A 16,572-nucleotide genomic window follows, 5' to 3' on the forward strand; every position below is an offset into this window, starting at 1 on the left:
CTAGAAACACTCAGCAGGTCAGGCAGCATCTGGAGAGAGAAACAAAAGTTAAAGTTTCAGGTCGATGACCTTTCATTGGATATATTAGTCCTGCTTTGAATATTCAGCTTTTTTACATATAGTGGTCTGAATCTGGGTAGCCTGGTTTATTTTTGACTGGGGATAGGGAGCATAAGACATACTGCAGGAGTTACTACTTGGGGATTTCAGGTATTTACATGTCCTTAATCTGGAACTCATTTAAATTTACAGTGAAGTCAGCAATATCTGCAGTGCATTTTTTAAAAAATATATAATTTGGGACTGACTGTCTTCACTGCAGTGAAATAACAACTGTTCTTTTAACTAAGCTGTTTTTTCATGAAGGCGTTTTCTTTTTATACTGCGTTATTCGGAGAAACCTATCATTTTGTTTCTTCCCTTAATCTAGGTTCCATGACAATAGACTGTTTGGGGATACTCAATGATCTCTCTGACTGTGAAGCCAAGCTGTTTCCTATCGGCTATCAGTAAGTTTCCTTTGTGTTGCTATGAAGTAGGGTGGGTGTGTCTGTGCACACTGGACACTTTGTGCACAGTGACGTTCGGTATTGTTGACATCCCTGTTTCTGATTTCAGGAACAGTCTTTATTGCAATAAAAAACGGACGTTCACAGCTGCTCTGTTTGTATTTGTATTTGAAAATGAAGACCGGTTAATGTTTCATGTGGCGATCTTACATCATCTTCTGTTGCTCTTTCAGATTTAACTTTTTATCTAACCCATGCAGATTAGATTCAGCATGTAGTGTTTTACATCCCAATAACAAGATGTACACATTTGAATTGAGATTAATTCTTCCAAATTAGTGAGACATAACACTTTTGTAGTGCTATTTTTATTCATAAAATTATGGATTTATGTTTATCAGATACTGATGATACAATACAATCAAATAGGTGATCCCACACTCCAAGTGTGGAAGCCGTGCTTTCAGGGAGAGTGGGTCGGAGTTAGGGCTATAACATTGTAACCCCGATCCTCTGACCCATGGAGGGTCCCCTATGAGCAGGGCTTACCGCTGGTTGTGCCATGTTACAAAATCACCCTCAACTGCTTACATCTCTCATTCTTCACTTCCTTCTACAGTTTGCTGTTATAATTCAGTCATTCTTTTGCTCGAAAAATGGTCTTAGCCGGTTCAAATTAAGCAATTTAAATGAAACAGCGCAGGGTGTGTTTTCGGCATTATTTTAATTTGAATTAAGCAACTTTGAATTAAAAGCTGTAGAAGACAAGTTTTGTGTCAGTTAAACACTGCTTCATGACTTGTTTCACCTTCTCCAACTCTTTTCAACCCAGATGGTGTCCTGCACGATGAGTGTTGACCCTTCACCTCAATTTCTTAATTAAAAAATAAATTCATATATTGGCAGTAAGAAATTAAAATTGGTTTCTTTTGGTTATTGGCTAACACTGATCTGGGCTGTGATTACATTGCTGCATGGGTATTTCTGATGACTTGTGTCTGCATGTTATGTAAATTGACAGGTGCTCAAGGGTGTACTGGAGCACGACTGACGCTAGGAAGCGATGTGTGTACACATGCAAGATCCTGGAACATCGACCGCCTCCTGTGGAAGCAGAAGAAAACAGCACTTTAGAGCACAGTGAAAACAGAACCATAGCACATAGTCCGAGCAGTCCAACAGGTACACAGACCAACTGCAGAACATTGTCAGCAAAGCATCCCTTGGGTTGTATAAGACAATAGGTCAATCAACAACAACAGCTTGCATTTATATTGCATCTTAAAACGTCCCAAGGCACTTCACAGGAGCCACATAAAGAGATATTAAGTCAGAGGTAGGTTTTAAGGAGTGTCTTAAAGGGGGGAAGAGAAAGGTAAAGAGGCGGAAAGATTTAGGGAAGGAATTCCAGAGCTTAGGCAGCTGAAGGCCGCCAATGATGGAGCGAAGGAAATCGGGGATGCGCAAGAGGCCAGAATTGGAGGAACAGTGAGTTCTTGGAGGGTTGTAGATCTGGAGGAGGTTGCAGAGATAAGGAGGGGTGAGGACATGGAGAGATTTGAACACAAGGATGAGAATTTTAAAATCGAGGCGTTGCCAGACTGGGAGCCTATGTAGGTCTGCGAGCACAGTGGTGATGGGTGAACGGGACATGGTGCAAGTTAGGATACAGGGCAGCAGAGTTTTGGATGAGCTTAAGTTTACGGAGCATGTGCAAAGGAAAAGACACAATGTTTCAACTGGAAACCATCCCCATAGCAGGCACAGCCGGCCTGGAGAGGCTGTTTAGCAGGACTCAACAAGAACTTTTTAATTTTGTGTCCTACTCCTGGACTTGAACACTTAATCTGACCGACTAAGTGTTGCATTGTTGGAAGTGCAGTTTTCAGGTAGGATGTTAAACCAAGGCGTTTCCAGCTGGCTATAAATTTTAGAACCCGCTGATCTAACAGTAGGGGTTTGACAATGGTTTCAGCTTGTTTGCTGTTTCTAGCTTAACGACTTCATAAAAACTCATTCCCATTGTGATGAGCTGGTGTCATAATTCACTTTTTAAATTAGCTCTGGCTGTTGTATCTGTTAACATTGTAATTGTGTTAATCCCTTAGATACAAGAAAGTAGAGGCAATCTTAAAAATCCTATTGTAAGCTTAAGTTTAACATTGTGCATTAAAATAAAAGGTTTCAATTTGTTTGTGTCTGCTTCTAAGTAATGCTTGGGTGGAAGGAAGGGAGAGAGGATATCCATGTTTTTCAGTGTTAACTGTAGTGAAAGCTCAGCAAGCTCGTGGATCAGAGTAAAGCTTCACTTTTAGTAACCTTCCAAAATCGTTTACTATAAAGTGAAATCCCAACACACGATCCTGTGGAGCAGTAGACTTAAGTATTTAGTATCTGTGATTCTTGATCTCAGCTACAGAGATCCTGAGAAGAGGCGAGAGTGAGAGAGAAAATCGGATATCAGTCATGTTGGACTGATTTGGTATGCTTCTTGATTGTCAGATGCAGCAGTTACTGAGCAGATTGCCTATCTGACTCACCAGAGATGGTGGTTAGCACAAGGAGACCCAAGTCTGGAAATTATGCTGTGTGATATTAACGTACAGTTTTCAAATCAGGTTCTTTTGTTTGCTGTTTTAACGGAGGTGTTAACCTGTTTATTTTAGAGAGAAGTAAATGGGGAGAAACTAAATATCTTAAGTGAACTCCTTAGTGTATCTGTAAAAATCAACCATGGGAAGAGGCAGCAGACAAATAAGGAAACCAAGTTAAAAGTATATTGTTTTTCCTGGATAGTTTTAACAATCTCTCAAGAGTCCAGAGAAACTTAGGAAAAGACAAATCTGTTTACTGCTTGTTGTTATCCGCAGATTCTTTAGTACCCCTGAAATGCAGTGATTTCAGAATATTCACTTCCCTGCCCAGTTTTGTACCCATTGAATCACTTTTGAGTAATTAAAGGAAAATGTAAAGTGTTGGTTTATTCTTGAAGTTGAAATTCTCTGATATTTCAAGCAGGCCTGAGTGCTTGCGGGATATTATGTCCCTCATGGATAATCAGGAGTTGCAGTGCGTTTTTTCAGGACTCACCAGTGTGGGATGCAATGAAAGGGTGCAGCTTGTCACATGAGTATTGCCATCTCTGGTGCCTCACATACTATACTGAATTAACCAAATTAAAATAATTTTTTGGGAGGTGTCCAATGTATTTATTCTGGGTATAAAAACTGAGGCAGTGATGTTTTTGGGAGTAATTCAGCACATTCTGTACTCAGTAACCTTGCATTGGTGCAAAATTCCAGCTATTTGGATACTGTGAATATATTCACCTTTTTCCTGTCTGGGGCCAGCAATCTCCTTGGGCTGCTCTCCTCATTTTGTACATGGAGATCAGTTGCTGGTCACTGTGGGCTATTTAATATGGAGATCCAGAGAGGGAATGCACGGCATCAGCTCACTATATAGAGCTTTCCTGGAAATGGTGGCCGTAACCTGATGGCGAGTTCACATTGTCATACATTGATGCTGCTGTCAGTTCCCTGCAGCTCCCACTGATTATGTTCAGGGGTGCAGCTGATCGAGGGAGAACTGCATCTTTACAAATCGCTGCACTTCTGAAAGAGGTAAAGTGGCAATGAGGTACCTACGAACTTCAAAGCTTTCCTCAAGATCCAAACACATTTTCACTCCACCAAATACATCAAGGGGAGTGGGACTAATTGGATAGCTCTTTCAAAGAGCCGGCACAGGCAAGATGGGCTGAATGGCCTCCTCCTGTGCTGTATCAGTCTGTGATCTTGCGGTGGCCGCGGCCCATGGAGAAACCCTAACGCTTGAGTGATTTGGCTTTTCTTTGACAGAAATTGACACAACAGAGAGTCAAAATACAAGTATGTCTGAAATACCGGACCACCATCCACCCTCTCACACGCCGGGGCCAATACCTCCCAGATCGCAGTCGGGAAGTAGGATTCAGATATCCAGTTTTTCCCCATCACGACGATCCCCAAGCACTGGATCAAGACCCCTTCCGTCACCAGGTAACTGAGCTGCAACGCAGTGTTAAGCTCTTTATGGGGTATTATTCAGTTTATATATTAACAAATGAGTTTGAGACAATCTGTAGAAGAGGGGCTCGAATGTTTTGAGATCCCGAATGTTTCTTTGGCCATGAAATTATGCTGCGGGATCATGGCTTACAAACACTTAACGCCTAAAGAGCAATCCTACTGCAGCACTGTGATACTCATTTCCACCATCAGCTATGCATGTGGCCTCTGAGTAAGATTGCCAATTTAATACCAAAATCACAGACTTGTACTCATCAGGAAATAGATTGGGATTGTCCAGATTAATTTCATGTAGGATCTTTACAGATAATAGAGAAAGGAGATTTTCGTTCCATCAAATCGGGCTGTATTCAAACCCGAACCAAACAATAAACCACAGCACCACCCAACTCAAGCTGTTTTAACAGATGCATCAACCTGTTTACCATAAACCAGCTAACATCTCAGGAACAGAGGAAGGAATTTCATACAAACATATTGAGTGTTTGTATGTTGATATTCCAGGCTGTAATTATAAGCCATATTTTTTTCATTTGCTGATATCGGAACAGAAAGGTGAGATCCTGGATTTATTTGAAGAAATTTGTATGTATTTCAGATGTTCCTAAAGAAATTCTTTGAAGTGCACTTTTGGGCACTTGAAACTTTTTTTTTAAATTCCTGTTTTAGTTTCTCTTTTTTTATTGTGAATCATTTAGTGCATACTGTAGAAGTTTTCACGTTTGTTTAAGTGTTTTTATTCCTGCTAGTGTGAAAGTAGGTATTGGGTGGTGCTGTGTTTAACATTTGGTTCAGGTTTGAATACAGCCCAATTTGATGGAACAAAAATCTCCTTTATTATCTGTAAAGATCCTACATGAAATTAATTTAGACAATCTCAATCTATTTCCTGATGAGTACAAGTCTGTGATATTTGGTATTGAATTGGCAGTCTTACTCAGAGGCCACATGCATAGCTGATGGTGGAAATGAGTATCACAGTGCTGCAGTAGGGTTACTCTTTAGGCGTTAAAAACATAAGAAATGGTGTAGGCCATAAGGCTCCTCAGGCCTACTCCACCATTCAATTAAGATCATGGCTGATCTTCTACTTCAACTCCACTTTCCTGCCCTATCCCCATATCCCTTGATTCCCTAGTGTTCAAAAATCTGTTGATCTCAGTCTTTGAATATACTCAACGACTGAGCACCCACAGCCTCCTGGAGTAGAGAATTCCAAAGATTCACAACCCTCTGAGTGAAGACATTTTTTCTCATCTCGGTCCTAAATGGCCGACCCCTTATCTTGAGACTATGTCCCCTAGTTCTAGACTCTCCAGCCTGGAGATTAAGGCACGTTATTGGCCCAATGTGGAAAGAGCATAACTATGTATCTAATGCATGCTATATCTAACTGATTGGTTAAAAAGGTTAATTATGAGGCCAGGTTGCACAAACTTGGTTTTATTCCCTCAAGTTTAGACGATTGAGGGGTGATCTAATTGAGGTGTTTATAAGGATTCGATAGGATAGATACAGAGAAGCTCTGGTGGGGGAATCCAGAACAAGTGGGCAAAATCTTAAGATTAGAGCTTGGCCATTCGGGAGTGAAATCAGGAAGCACAAGGGTACTGGAAATCTGGAATTCTCTCCCCCAAAAGACTGTGGAAGTTGGGTCAATTGAAATTTTCAAAACAGATCGACAGATTTTATTAGGTAAGGGATATGGATCAAAGGCGGGTAAATGGAGTTGAGGTACAGATCAACATGATTAATTGAATGGCTGAACGGTTTCGAGGGGCTGATTGGCCTGCTCCTTGCAAGTTCTTGACATTAAAAAGCAGAACAATACTTGATATCGTCAATCTCCAGCATCCTGATGTGCAAACGTGGAAATGGGACTAGGAATAGCGATAGTTTGTAATCTTTTTGTTTTCTTGTTAAGGGAGCCCCACGCCAATGATTCATGAGATCGTTACGTTTGCCGATGCCCTACTGTCATCAGGGAGGCGCAGCACCATCTCCAGGCGACACAGTACGTCTTCTGTATCGCCCCAGCATTCCAGGCACAGGATGGCTTCTCCTTCCCAAATGGGTATAACATACGTAAGATCGAGTGGGAACAATAACACATCCCCGCTGTCCTCCCTCAGTGTGTCATCAGACACGGAGACTGGGAGCCAAACTGGTGAAACTGTTCATAAAGCACTTCATTCAGACAAACTAGGTATTTCACTCCAAGGATATTCTGGTCCTTCTAGCCGGCAACGAATCAGTAGCACTGATTCTGTCCCGATACATCTTACAGGAGTTCCTCACGCATCAGGCTCCCAGCCTAACAGGACAATGCTGACATCCACTGGGCATTACAGTTCGAAAGAGCATCCTCTATCCTCATCTGGTAACCAATCTCGAAGCAGTGCTTTGAAAGGCGAGAATAGTACAGCTGTAAATGCATTGGAAGGTTCAGCGACAACGTCGGCATTAGCACAGACGTCTACCTCAGTTACCACAGTAACGGTATCACGTCCTTCACAGAAAGAAGCATGTAATAACAGTGGGTTGCTGACAAACTCTAACTCGGTAACACCCATCTCCAAAGAAACTAAAGCCTGCACGTTACCTTTTCAACAAAAGGATTCGAGAAGGCCGGTCGAGCAACACAAGGACACTGCACAAACAGGAAAAACAAGCAAGGAGCATGCTCACAGCCAAGATGCTGAGCGAACAAGGTTACAGTCTGCTGGAGTCAGTCATGTCACGGCAGCAGGAAACGAGCACCCTCGGTCAAACTGCATAGAGAAGAGAGCTGGCACTAAAGTGTCCTCCGCTGACATTCCCAGAAACAGCAAAGCACAGACAGGAAAGCATTTCGAGGGAAGCCCAGGTGCAGATTCTGCTGTAGATGTAACGGTTAACGCAAAAGCAGCCGGCAATTCACTGCTTGAAATAGACAAGAACGCTCAGGCTACTGAAGAACCCAAACAGAAGTTTGGTGACAAATCTACTAGCATTGAGCATCTTCTGACTGCAAACACTGGGGATGGGGTCCAATCTTCATCAGACAAAGTCCAGGCTGACATTCGCAAAAAGGAAATGCATACTTCACGAAAGCAAGGAATTCATGGATGTTTAGAACCCGATTACCTTCTTGAGGAGGATCATAACCAAAGTGTGACCACGTCCATGTCGGCCAGTTCTCAGGGAGGTGATGAGGCTGTGTCCTCCTCAGTCGTGCCTTCTGTAATGACAGAAAGTCCAGAAAACGAGCGGGAAGTGCTGAGGTGTCCAAAGTGCAACAAAGTCTACAAACAAAGGGTGAAAAACCTGTTTCAGAAGCACGTGCTGCAGTGCGGAAATCAGACTTCACAGGAGGATGGGGATGGGAACAAAACCCAGGATAATGATTCAAACAAAAGGAGGTACCCTCGACGCAGTGCCCGGGCGCGGTCAACTACATTTTTCGGGTTGACTCCCTTTTATGGTGTAAAATCATATGGTGAAGAGGATTTTCCATTCTACAGAGATCCCTCGGGGAAGAAAAGAGGGGAGCAGTCAACTCAGGGACAGGTTGATGGAGCCGATGATCCAAGTACATCTTCTGATGAGGATATGGAATACTACTACAATTTCACAAGAACTGTCATCACGTCTGATAGAGAGGGAAGGCTCGAGCCTTGCAGTTTCTTTGATGGCGAAGAAGATTGCCGCCTACCCAGGATCAGCCAGCTCGATGGGGTTGATGATGGCACAGAGAGTGACGCCAGTGTAACCACAACGACCGGTAAAACAACGCAGGTGAGCAAAATAAAAACCAAAGAGAACGGAACCGAAAACCTAGATCTTGACGGAACCGTCAACAGCGGGGTCATTGATGGAGAAAAGGAGGACCATGGTGTCAAAACAGTTGCTGACCTGAAAGGTAATGATTCAAAGTTAGATAACTGCCTTCCAGTGAGCAGAGTGAAGTCTCAGGGCCAAGACTCTTTAGGGGAAGTTTCACTCACCTCATTAGACACTGGCAGGCGGGGCCACTCCAGTGCTCCTTCAGACAAAAATTTGCTGGATAGTTTTAACACAGACTTGTTGAAATCCGCCAATGACTCAGACAATAACAATAGTGACGACTGTGGCAACATCCTCCCATCCGACATCATGGACTTTGTTCTTAAGAATACTCAGTCTATGCAGGCACTAGGAGAAAGCCCAGAGTCGTCGTCTTCTGAACTTATAACACTGGGTGAGGGTCTGGGGCTGGTTAGTAACAGAGGAAAGGACATGGGCAGCCTCTTTGAAGTGTTTTCCCAACCGTTGCCCAGCACAGAACCTGTGGAAAGTGGTGTCTCAGCCTCCATTCCTACAGAGGAGCCATTTGAGCTGCCCCTGGAGTTGCCGTCCGACCTCTCCGTTTTAACGACATGCAGCCCAACTGTTTCCAACCAAAGCCACAGCAGCCTCACCGTCATTTCAACATCACAGCTGGCCTCGTCGGAAGATCAGTCAGTACTGAATATACCTGCTGCTGAGTCAGTCGATAAAGGGGTGACGGTTCCGGGGGAGAAATCAGTGACGGTCAATGATGCCGAAGTTTCCTTGATAGGACATCAAGTGGTGGAGCCATCTGGGGAAAGCCACATGGCTTCAGATCAGTTCATGCAAAGCCACATGGACACTGACCAGTTAGCTACCCCAACCTGCAGTCAGGTGGAACAGGGACATAACAACCAAGACCTGACTGGGGTCAGCGCCAGCTCACCAGTTGTCCTTCCAGCATCCGTTTCCTCTTCTGTGCCACCTCAAGGTCAGAAGTACGTCACAAGCCCGGCGGACAGTCCTGGGCCTGCTCCCATCGCCAACACTGCGGTACAGACTGCAACCCCACTTCTTAAACCAGGAACAGATAATGTTATTGTTGTCAATCAGCATGGACAACCACTGTACGTTCTCCAGACACTTCCCAACGGTGTTAGGCAAAAGATAAGTCTTGCACCTTCAGTGGGTCCTGCACAAGCAGTTGTAGAGACAAACAGTACAGTTCTTGGACAAAATGTCTCCTTGGGAGGTAGCCTAGCATTAGCTACAGGTTTAAATGTAAGCTTGCCAGCTTCCCAGTCAATATATACTTCTGCTACAATGACCAGCAGTAAAGGGTTGATGACTTTATCGCAACACCCTCAGTTACATTCCTTTGCGGGACCCACTGCGTCAGCATTTCAACCCAACAGCGCCAGCTCTGCCTCTGGCCTCCTCATCGGGGTCCAGTCACCTCAGGATCCGCAACTTTTAAGTTCTGAGCCCAGTCAGAGGCCAGAGCTCGTCACTGCCACGACCTCCAGTCCAGGATCCACCCAAGCTAAGAAAAGGCCAATAAACAGGCTATCTTCCAAAAAAGGCAAGAAGCTTGCACCTTCGTACCAGCAAACTGCCAGTTCTTCTTCAGAAATTGTGCCTAATATGACTTCGATTAACTTCTCGTCATCCCAGGTCCCAGGAGGGATAGCTAACCAGTCAGGTTTAGTGGATTTAGGAGCACTTGCTAATACAGGATCCCAGCGAACAATTCCTAACATAATCAAACGACCCAAGTCCGCAGTGATGTATTTTGAACAGGCATCATTGGGTGTGCCTCAGCTTCAGCAAACTCTCGGTGTAGCAGGTTCCACTAACATCATTGGTCAAGAAAATGCTCATTTGGCAGCAGGAAGTGTATCAGGGTTGGGTCCAGGCCAGTCTGTTTTGAATGTTGTATCTATGCAAGCAGCAACCGCATCGACTAGTGGGGGAGCGGTAACAGGACATATTCTGGGTCAAAGTTCAGTTACCTTAGCTACTCCCATGTTGCTAGGGACAACAGACATCACTGGCTCAATAAGCAATCTGTTAATCAAAGCTAGCCAACAGAGCTTAGGACTTTCAGATCAAGCGGTGCCATTGCCTGGAGCAGGAATGTTCCAACATCTAGCACTGCCACAAAGCCCCAACAGTGGACCCCTGTCTCCAGCTCAAAGTATATGCCTGCTGCCTTCCACCCAAGCAGTTGGTGTACCAGTTGCACCGAGCTCATCCGACCAGGAGGGGGCCTATCAGCTACACCAACAGATAACTCAGCTTCTGTCCAACAAAGGCGGAGGAACGACCGCCCAATTGGATGCTGCCTGCAGTTCAGGGGGCCAAATGTCAACTACCACGCTAACCGTGTCAACCAGCGTCATGAGCAGCACAGTTGTTTTTTCAAACACCAGCATGGCTTCACCAGCTCCAGTGACCTCTGTGTTTTCCTCCACTGTCGACCAGTCTCCTGTCAGCGGCATGACCGTGGCGTCTCCCGGCTCCCCGAGGGCCAAGCCCAGGATAAAACGGGCATCACCCGCTCTGGATAAACCAAGCGTTAAAAAGCACAAGGCGGCCCACATTATGACTGAATCTTTTGGAGGCCATCATGCCATTCCGGAGTCTGATTCAACTAACGTGCCCCTGTCCTCCACTGCAGGGTAAGAGCTTCAGATGTATAGCAAATAATTAAGATGTTGTTTAATGCACCTCTCTTTTAACTGATCTTAAGAATGGTACAGTGCTTCAGAAATCTTACCCTTCCTTCTGATTTTAAGTCGTTTTAACATAATTGAAAATATTTTTGTGATCTTACAAATATAGTAATTTGTCAAGCTGCTATGGGTGTTTATGCACTTATATACAATCCATTTTTTTAAACGTCCCCTTTGCCCTTAAGGCTGCTGCTCCATGTACTCTTTCCCCCGTCCTCTGATTATTCCTGAGGTGTGAGTGGAAAGATCATGTCTGTGGTTGACAACTAGTCTTTCAGAGCCACCCGAAATAGTTAATAGGAACATAGGAATGCACAGGGCCAGAGATACCATTGGGGTCCCCCTGTCAGTACCAAAGTTTGTGGAATGCTATTCTCTCATCATACCTCTCAATCCCATTCTCTGCCAAGTATCCATCCAGCTCCCTGCTGAATTTGCTGACATTACCCATTGCCTCTCTGGGCACTCTACTTCTTTTAATTTGAAGTTGCTTAATTCCAATTATCTGTTGAATCGAATTGAAATCTTGCAAAAATCGCTTTCTTTGCTGTTTTATTTAAATTGCTTAATTCAAATTACTGGACAATTTGAATTTTTTTGAGCAAAAAATTACTTAAAATTAACAGGAGTAGACTGTATTCAGAACTTTCTGTGTAAACTGATCAAATGTAAACTGCCTATACACCTTCCCTCTCCTGAGCTTGCTCCTTGCCGTGAGGTTTGTGATTTTTGTCGACCATAAAAGGATTCAATTCATCTGTTCTCAGATAGTGAGTATCTTTCCCTGCATCCATTGAATTGAGTAAAAAAAAATTAAAATACTGAATCACAAACTAGACTAAGAAACAGTTCAAAAATAAGGCACATAAGCTTACATCCATTTTGTGATATAAGTTATTTTCTTGGGTGATAATGTGGCTAAGGCAGTTTGCATATTGGGCTCTCCTAGTGCCAGTGTTGAGAAAGGGCGACATGAGACCACATGCCGGTCTGATTTCTGCCCATATGTCAGGTTTGCACCTAGCAGCTGCCCAATGATATGGTTGAGATTTGGAGTTTGTCATGTGAAAGTTCAGATGTGTAATTCCATGGCTCGGGAAAAATTGCCTCCTATGTGTTTAATTTTAATTTTGTCCTGACTTAAATTTCTTAATTCAAATTATTTGATAATTCATTTTTTTTAAACAAGAAATAATTTTGAATTAACAGGAACACACTAATCAGAGCCTTCTGTGTAGAGTAGTAGTACACTGTATTTCCACACCACCAACTTGCACTAGCATTTTAAACTTGTTTAAACCTTCATTACAGAACAGACGATCTACAGTCTATTCTCCCCACTCATTTGAATTTTGTTAGAATTGTTTATCTAGATAGTGAAAAATAGCAGAAAAATCAGAGTTAAGTACTGTGTACATGTTCCACAGGCAAAGTTGGGGGAATGAGTGAGATGTGCCCTCTTCCGTTTTAATTTGTGGCGTGTTTCCTCCTTTCTCCCTTCCCCCCCCCCCCAACTCATGGAATTGCCCTGATGGCTCCCCAACTATTTATACATGGTTGCATCTCTGCCCTTGAGCAGTGGTTAGAACGGTAGCTCGTGCCTGTGATTCTCTACCCAGTAAGTCTACAATAAAAAAAAATTTCAAAAAATATAATTTATTCATATAATTTGCAGCAATACATACAATACAGTTGTCATATATCTCATTCCAAACGTACACAATACAGATTATACAATTTGCAAGTTACATCAAGTACAGTTCAATGAACACATTGGACATAATTACAGTTCATGATACTCTAGGGTGTCTCATTGCATCACAATCAATACAGGTGATTCATTACAGATTCATTACAGGTACATTACATTTCATTACATCAATTTGAATTTTACATTCTGCCCGAGGGGTTTTTCCCTGATTTCAGCCCCTCAGTATACAGTGGTGGGAAGGCTCTACAATAAATGCCACTTTCAACACATTAAAGATGCATTTTTCTCCTCTCCTGAAGCAGCTGCCTTGTGCCCGGGATATAGTGCATGGGTGCCATTTCTCATCCAAACGGCTATTTTTCAAACATGGGCCGAGACAGTGAGTGTTGATGTGCTATTCAACTGTGGATGGCAGGGGCATCACAGCTCTTTGGTTTGCATTGCTGGCTTAATCAGCTGAGGCATTCAGGAAACTTATTTGCATTTTTGAGAAAAATCAAGATTTATATCATTGCTACATAGGTAAGGGTATCAAAGGATATGGGAAACAGTGGGTAAATGGAGTTGAGTTACAAAGCAGCCGTAGAATAGGCTTGAGGGGCTGAATGTCCTACTCCTGATCCTATGTTCATTCTGATTTCTGATTGACATCTCAGGAATTCCACTAATTGGAGTTATTAGATGGGCATGGTAATTTGCAATTTTTGTATTTTATACATATACCTCGATGTTGTCATTAGGATTTCAGTAAAGTGTAATGGGTAAGTGAAGCTTATACACAATATCCACTTGAACCGTGAAAAACACACAGCAGTATAATTCTAGATCTTGCCCTCCCAAACCTGGGTTGTGTTGAGTGCATTTTGAACCAGGCTGAGGTACTGATGTCACTGCTGTAGTGGGAGCAGTTTCAGGTAATGAATCATGAGCATTGCACAAGACTGTAATGCACAGCATGATAGCACATTGAAGCAAGTTTGATATTTTCTTCTTTCTTTAGCATATTGGTGTCAATAGGCTAAACAAATATGGTGACAACTCTGTACCTTGAGCTAAATGTTTGTAATGTGCAATATAATTTTAGGCCTATTCGAGTACGAATAAAGACAACAGTGCAAGATGCAATGGAACTTGATGAGCAACAACAAGAAGATTGTCACCGGGATTCTGAGTCTCCAAGGTGAGCAGAGCTTACAGTCAAAGTCTTTCTATTAATATGTATCCCAACTTTCAAATCTCATCTGCTCAGTTCTGTTCTTGAGATTTTAAAATGCATTTATAAAACGTCTCAAATTGACTGCATAAGTACTGATTAGAGCTTATACTTACATTTATCTAAATAGTCCATTGCCATCAAATTGGTCTTAATACATTGCCAACTAAAGCAGTTAGTTTTTTTTTCCCCCCCCTTAGTCAAATGGAACATATGCCAATGCTGCAGCCCTTTGAACCCATGAATACCGCAACATCAAACACAGAAGGACAGGACGACCTCGTCACTGGTAAGTGACAAGCATTGTCATTTGTTTATGTTTCTGACATAGGGAAAATTATAAGCGCATAATATTAATCAGGATTATCTAGCTTCCCTCAACAGCCCATCTAGATAAGGTAGTGAGAAGAAAGAAGGTTCAGGCCCTGATCTGTGTTGATTAGCTGATCTAAGCCAAGGAGGAAATATGAATGCCCCATGGGGGCCCACAACTGTAAGGTTTGCGTGTGCAGACGCCGGGTGAGGACAGGACCAGGCTCGGGTGCAATGCCGCCTCTGATTAACCTGCCCACGCTTGCGTTCAGTAATGGCCACTTGCATGAAAGATCATAGGGTGGCTGGCACCTCTGGAACTGTACCCCAGTAAGAAGTTGACACTGTCAGGCGAAGAGGAGTGAATATGGCAGAAAGAAAGAGGGGGAGTAATTGGAAGGATCAACAAATGGGTTCTGAATTAGGCCTGCAGTACCATTGTGTGCTTGTTTGGGGCACTGCAGGGGATGGTGGCTTAAACAAGCTCAACAGTGCCACCAACAGGCGCATGGTGGTATTAAGTGTTGTCATGCAGATAAAAGGACCACTGTTAACATACTATAATTCGGGGCATAACCAATGTTTGTACAGTGCTCTTTACCATAATTTTTAACTGTTTACGGACCTGAATGTTAATTACTGTTATTTTTCAAATAAAAATTGTGTGCCACAATCTCCTGTTAGATCTTTGGAGTCCTCTGGCACATCAGTTTTACTGTGGCACTCAACTCTGTTCCTCCCCTTTCACAAGGTATCAAGTCTGTTTCATTGAAATGCCAAGATGCCAGATTTAACGAAACACAAAATCTAAATTAGTCTATCGTTCATATTTGTAACATTCTTCTAAAGGGCAAGAGAACTTCTTTTGCAATGATTTATGCATTTTAAATATAATTTTGCTAATTGCAACATCATAAGTGTCTAAAGTCTGACAAAAATTATATGGAAATTTCACTTTTACACTTACCAACCTTTTTTACTGGGAATTCAGAAACGTGAAAAGGTGGATGTGGGAAATTTCCATGCTGTGTTCAGAACTGTCCTTCCATAATATAACACTGGGGTGAAGCCTTAGTTACAGGTCTGTCACTGCTAGGGGGTGGAGGCTGAGAGCAGTTTGGGTATTACACATTAAAGTACTTTAGCTTCAGTGCAATTTTTTAATAAATTATATTGGTCCCAGTGCTTTAACTGAGGCTCGACACGTAATGTTTTAGGTAATTATTCGCGAGGTAAAGATTCAAAATTTTTGCTTACTTCAGTTAATATATTATTTTTTGATCTGAGTATCATTCATGATGACAGCAGAAATGCTACAGTGGTGCTCTGAACCAATCGTTTATTTCCATAGTCTTATTGTTTAATATGTTTTTTTCCTCGCATCCTTCAGTTTTCTCCCCACCTGTCCATGGTACTTTATCCAATTGCCCACTTTTAATATTTAGGACAAAGCAGTCCGCCTGATCGGCACCCCATTCACTGGCTTAAACGCCCACTCCCTCTACCCACCAGTGTGCCGTGGCTGCAGTGTGTACCATCTTCAGGATGCACTTTAGCAACTCGCCATGGCTTCTTCGACAGCACCTCCCAAACCATCGACCTTCACCACTTAGAAGGACACGGGCAGCAGGTGCATGGGAACGCCATCACCTCCAAGTCTCACACCATCCCGACTTGGACATTTTTTAGCCGTTTCTTCATTGTCGTTGAGTCAAAATCCTGGAACTCCCTCCCAAACAGCATTGTGGGAGGACCTTCACCACATTGACTGCCATGGTTCAAGAAGGAGGCTCATCACCACCCCCTTAAGGGCAAGTAGAGATGGGCAATAAATGCCAGCGTTGCCTGCATCCCAAGAATTAATTAAAAAAAATATGAGCCCAGTGAGTGATCCCAGGGATTCAGCCATTTGGGGGACTTCACAATCGAGTCTGATCTTGTCTTCACACAATATCCAGTAAGTGCTGCCCAGTAAAAAGTACACTGGCAAATGATCTTTGAAAAGTGCCGAGACACCCTCACTTTCTAGAGGGATTGCTGGATTATGGTCACGGGTGGGAACCCCTTGAGCAATGGGCCCTCCTGAGATCAACTAACACAGGCACTGAACTTGAGAGCTTCCTGGTTTATTTCGCTCAGTTTTCCACGGGTACTTTAAACCCTTTCAAGTACATAAGTAAGCCTTAGAATTGGGTCCTGCTCAGCGAACAGTACACCTGGATATGACTTTTGA

General features: G+C 43.1%; 1 protein-coding gene across 3 annotated transcripts in view; it reads left to right on the forward strand.

Moving 5' to 3' along the window:
- The window catches only part of kmt2a (lysine (K)-specific methyltransferase 2A), a 129,826-nt gene that overhangs the window by 94,487 nt on the left and 18,767 nt on the right, over window positions 1-16,572 (forward strand). For all 3 annotated transcript variants that reach the window (XM_067970890.1, XM_067970891.1, XM_067970892.1), the window contains exons 24-29: window positions 431-509; window positions 1,531-1,691; window positions 4,370-4,549; window positions 6,504-11,049; window positions 13,899-13,994; window positions 14,228-14,316. In XM_067970890.1, the coding sequence (XP_067826991.1) occupies window positions 431-509; window positions 1,531-1,691; window positions 4,370-4,549; window positions 6,504-11,049; window positions 13,899-13,994; window positions 14,228-14,316 (5,151 nt within the window). The remainder of the gene's footprint in view (window positions 1-430; window positions 510-1,530; window positions 1,692-4,369; window positions 4,550-6,503; window positions 11,050-13,898; window positions 13,995-14,227; window positions 14,317-16,572) is intronic.

Source organism: Heptranchias perlo, chromosome 33 (assembly GCF_035084215.1).
Source record: "Heptranchias perlo isolate sHepPer1 chromosome 33, sHepPer1.hap1, whole genome shotgun sequence".
In the NCBI taxonomy this organism is placed as follows: Eukaryota; Metazoa; Chordata; class Chondrichthyes; order Hexanchiformes; family Hexanchidae; genus Heptranchias; species Heptranchias perlo.